This window comes from Limulus polyphemus, unplaced genomic scaffold (assembly GCF_000517525.1).
Source record: "Limulus polyphemus unplaced genomic scaffold, Limulus_polyphemus-2.1.2 Scaffold4354, whole genome shotgun sequence".
Classification (NCBI taxonomy): domain Eukaryota; kingdom Metazoa; phylum Arthropoda; class Merostomata; order Xiphosura; family Limulidae; genus Limulus; species Limulus polyphemus.
The window spans coordinates 66,557-70,029 of record NW_013669964.1 but is presented as its reverse complement, the minus strand read 5'-3'; the positions used below and the strand labels follow the sequence as shown (position 1 = coordinate 70,029).

The 3,473-nt window shown below is 32.9% G+C and overlaps 1 protein-coding gene across 1 annotated transcript in view; it reads left to right on the top strand.

Annotated features, from left to right (window-relative positions):
- LOC106471015 (DNA mismatch repair protein Msh6-like) overlaps positions 1–3,473 on the top strand; it is a 51,256-nt gene that overhangs the window by 19,460 nt on the left and 28,323 nt on the right. Inside the window, 3 exon segments of the mRNA XM_022399643.1 lie at positions 1,761–1,830; positions 2,035–2,155; positions 3,039–3,144. Coding sequence (XP_022255351.1) covers positions 1,761–1,830; positions 2,035–2,155; positions 3,039–3,144 — 297 coding nt within the window.

Sequence of the window (3,473 nt, the reverse complement as noted above, 5' to 3'; positions counted from 1 at the left end):
AGTAGTACTAATAGTAAATAAATAATTAATTTTACTTACTAAATAGGTCGTGTCTACTAAACTTAGTAGTAGTAATAATTAGTACTAACTAACTAATATGTGTGTGTATATATATATATATATATATATATATATATATGTGTGTGTGTGTGTGTGTGTATGTATATATACACATTTGTTTGTTTTGTTTTTTGGCCCGGCTTGGCCATGTGGTCAGGGCGCTCGACTTGCAATCTGAGGGTTGTGGGTTCAAATCCCCGTCCCACCAAACATGCTTGCCCTTTCAGCCATGGAGGCATTATAAAGTGATGGTCATCCCAACTATTCGTTGGTAAAAGTGTAGCCCTAGAGTTGGCGGTGGGTGGTGATGACTAGCTGCCTTCCCTCTTGTCTTTCACTGCTAAATTAGGGACGACTAACAAACTTTTTGTTTTTTCTTTTCCTTTATATTAATTTGCAACATTTACTCTCTCTCTCTGATTTTAAAGTGTGAGCCTCAATGGCTCATTAGTAAGTCTAATGGCTTATAGTGCTAATGACTGGGTTTCGATACTTGTGGTTGGCAAAGCACAGAGAGCCCCTTGTGTAATTTTGTGCTTAACTACAAACAAATGAAATGTTAAAGTATGGCAGTTGACCAATATGTTGCCACAGTTGCTTGCATTTAGAATGTTAAGGTGGAATGTGAGACATTCTGGCTAGGTTTAGATACCTAAAATATTTCAAAAAAATGAAACCTGTGATAATTCACTCTGTTGAAGGTGTACATATGCAAGATTATGTATGATTTTATTGAGAATTGTAATTTGTGATAATAACAAAAAATATGCTACCACCGCTTGTTTTCAAAATAATAAAAGTACTGGCTCTTTGTACATCTTTTATAAAAGCTCACACCGTGATCAGCTGGTTTTTTAATGAATTTTTCAGCTTTTATTGACCATTTCCTTTATTAATTCATGTTTATGTTTGTTTACAAACTCTTTCTTCAGTTTTGGAGCTAACAGGATCAAACTTGGCAGATAAACTGCAAATGGCCTCATCTGTGTGGTGTAACACCCTATAAAGGGGAGCTAAAACATGCCTAGAAGACCAACCCAGACATGATGAGGGGGGGAGGGTCTTGGAGTAGATTTCCAGGGTTGCTGAAATGGAATCTGACATCACAATTTTTGTTCTCGGCCCCTCTTGGGATCCTGGGAATACCATGTTTGAACAATCACAAGCTTATGGGGCAAGTGCTCAGGTACCATGGGCAGGTTTCCTAATGAGGTTTCGTACTAGTGCTCAGGTGCTATGGGCAGGTGTCCTAATAAGGTTTGTTTTTGTATACAGGTCTCTCTTGGGATAGCTATAGAGGATAATGAAGGAGCTTGATTAGTACACTGGGGCATCTGTGAATTATGAGCGGGCCTTTGAACCGCACAGCGGAGCTCATGAGAATGAGTCATTTTGGTAGTGTAGGTTTTTACCCATCTTTATAACTGTTTCCTTACCAAAGGATGTTTGAAACTGTTACTTTCATTCTTCCACATAGCTTACTACACTTGTTTATTAGTAAATTGTATATTGTAACCATTTCAAAGCTGCGGTTTTTGGTTCTGAACAACAGTAAATGACTGAAGTAATTTTATAAACAGTGACTACTAATTTTTGCAAAATTTAGAACCACGATCATTTTTGTTTATACAAAAAAAATCTTTAAAACATAATGTAAAATCTGAGTAATCAAATAAACTATTTTGTATAAATGTTTTTAGGTGATAATTTGCAGCAAACAGCAAAAGAAGAATATCATCTTGCAGTAAAAGCATTGGGTGCTTGTATATGGTGAGTAAACTATTAGATTTGATTTTCACTGTACGAGGTATAAAATGTAGTTTGCTTCAAGGACCGTGATTATCACTCAATAATTTCTTTAACAGTTATTCTTTTCATAATTCTTTTTCACATTTTAAACTAACATATTTTTACAATTGTATATGAATGTGTCAATTGAAAATGGAAGTTAAAGCACATTTTTATTTCTGAAAGGTATCTTCAAGAAAGTTGTATCCATGATGAACTTCTAACGTTGAAAAAGTTTGAGGAGTACACACCATTGGACACAATATCAAGTCCAGCAAACATATCATTTTTACACTTTCAACGTATGGTGAGTTTTTGTAGTTCTTTAAAAACACTAAACCAGCAGTTCCCACACTAACTCAGTGCCAACCCCATTTAGGGAATTTAAAATTCAGTAGTAAATGTACTTGTTTGTAAATTGTGTGGTAAATAATATTCTATAATATCTAATGTATAAAAACTGGGAGAGGAAAAAAAAAAGGAAAACTAATGGCATCACTGACAATATAGTAAGTTACCAATTAATCTCAGATGTTTAAAAACAAACTTTTGGACAAAACGTTCTTCAAGGATTACCCTTTCACTATGACTTGTATTATTAAAATACAAATTATCTAAGTATGTATAAATGACCAAGGATACATAAGGAATGCTTTTTATAATGTTTTAAAATTTTTGTTTTCCAACAAATATTACTTTTGGATTGTGTGTTCCAAGAGCTATTAATGAAAAGATATTATATATATACATACATTTTGAGGTAAAAGTAGTGCAAGAATGTCTTATAATCAATGTCTTTACTTGTTTTTCAGTCCTGTACAGCAATAAGTTGGGACAGATATAATCCCAAGGGTTAAGGGTTAAGAAGTCATTTTGAAACATAGAGATTCAAATTTAACTATTTAATGAATAGTTTATTTGAAATGTATTATGTCATAATAGGTCATTGGTTTCTTTGTAGATTGATTACTATTAATATTATCTTTCTATAAATGTGAATTCTGTTTATAACCAAAATACTAAAATATTCCTTATGTTGAACAGTAAAAGTATTTTAAAAGTTCTTGAGGCAAAGTTTTTGTGTTAGGAATAGATAGGCAATTTTCTAAAATTTATAAAACCATGTTTAAATGTATGTATTTAAATGCCTTTCAAATGTAGAATATCTTAATTCTTGTCTTGTTTTATAGGTATTGGATGGGGTCACATTACGCAATCTGGAGATTCTGGAAAATATGAGTGGAACAACAGAGGGTTCTCTTCTTCAGGTCATGGATCATTGTAACACTCAGTTTGGTATGTTTTAACGTTACACTTGGTGTAGTAGGTTCCATTATATTTTGTTGTTTCAGTGTTGTACTAAGTTTCCTAAACAACATTGTAACACTCAGTTTGGTATGTTTTAACGTTACACTTGATGTAGTAGGTTCCATTATATTTTTTTGTTTCAGTGTTGTACTAAGTTTCCTAAACAACATTGTAACACTCAGTTTGGTATGTTTTAACATTACACTTGATGTAGTAGGTTCCATTATATTTTTTTTGTTTCAGTGTTGTACTAAGTTTCCTAAACAACATTGTAACACTCAGCTTGGTATGTTTTAACGTTACACTTGGTGTAGTAG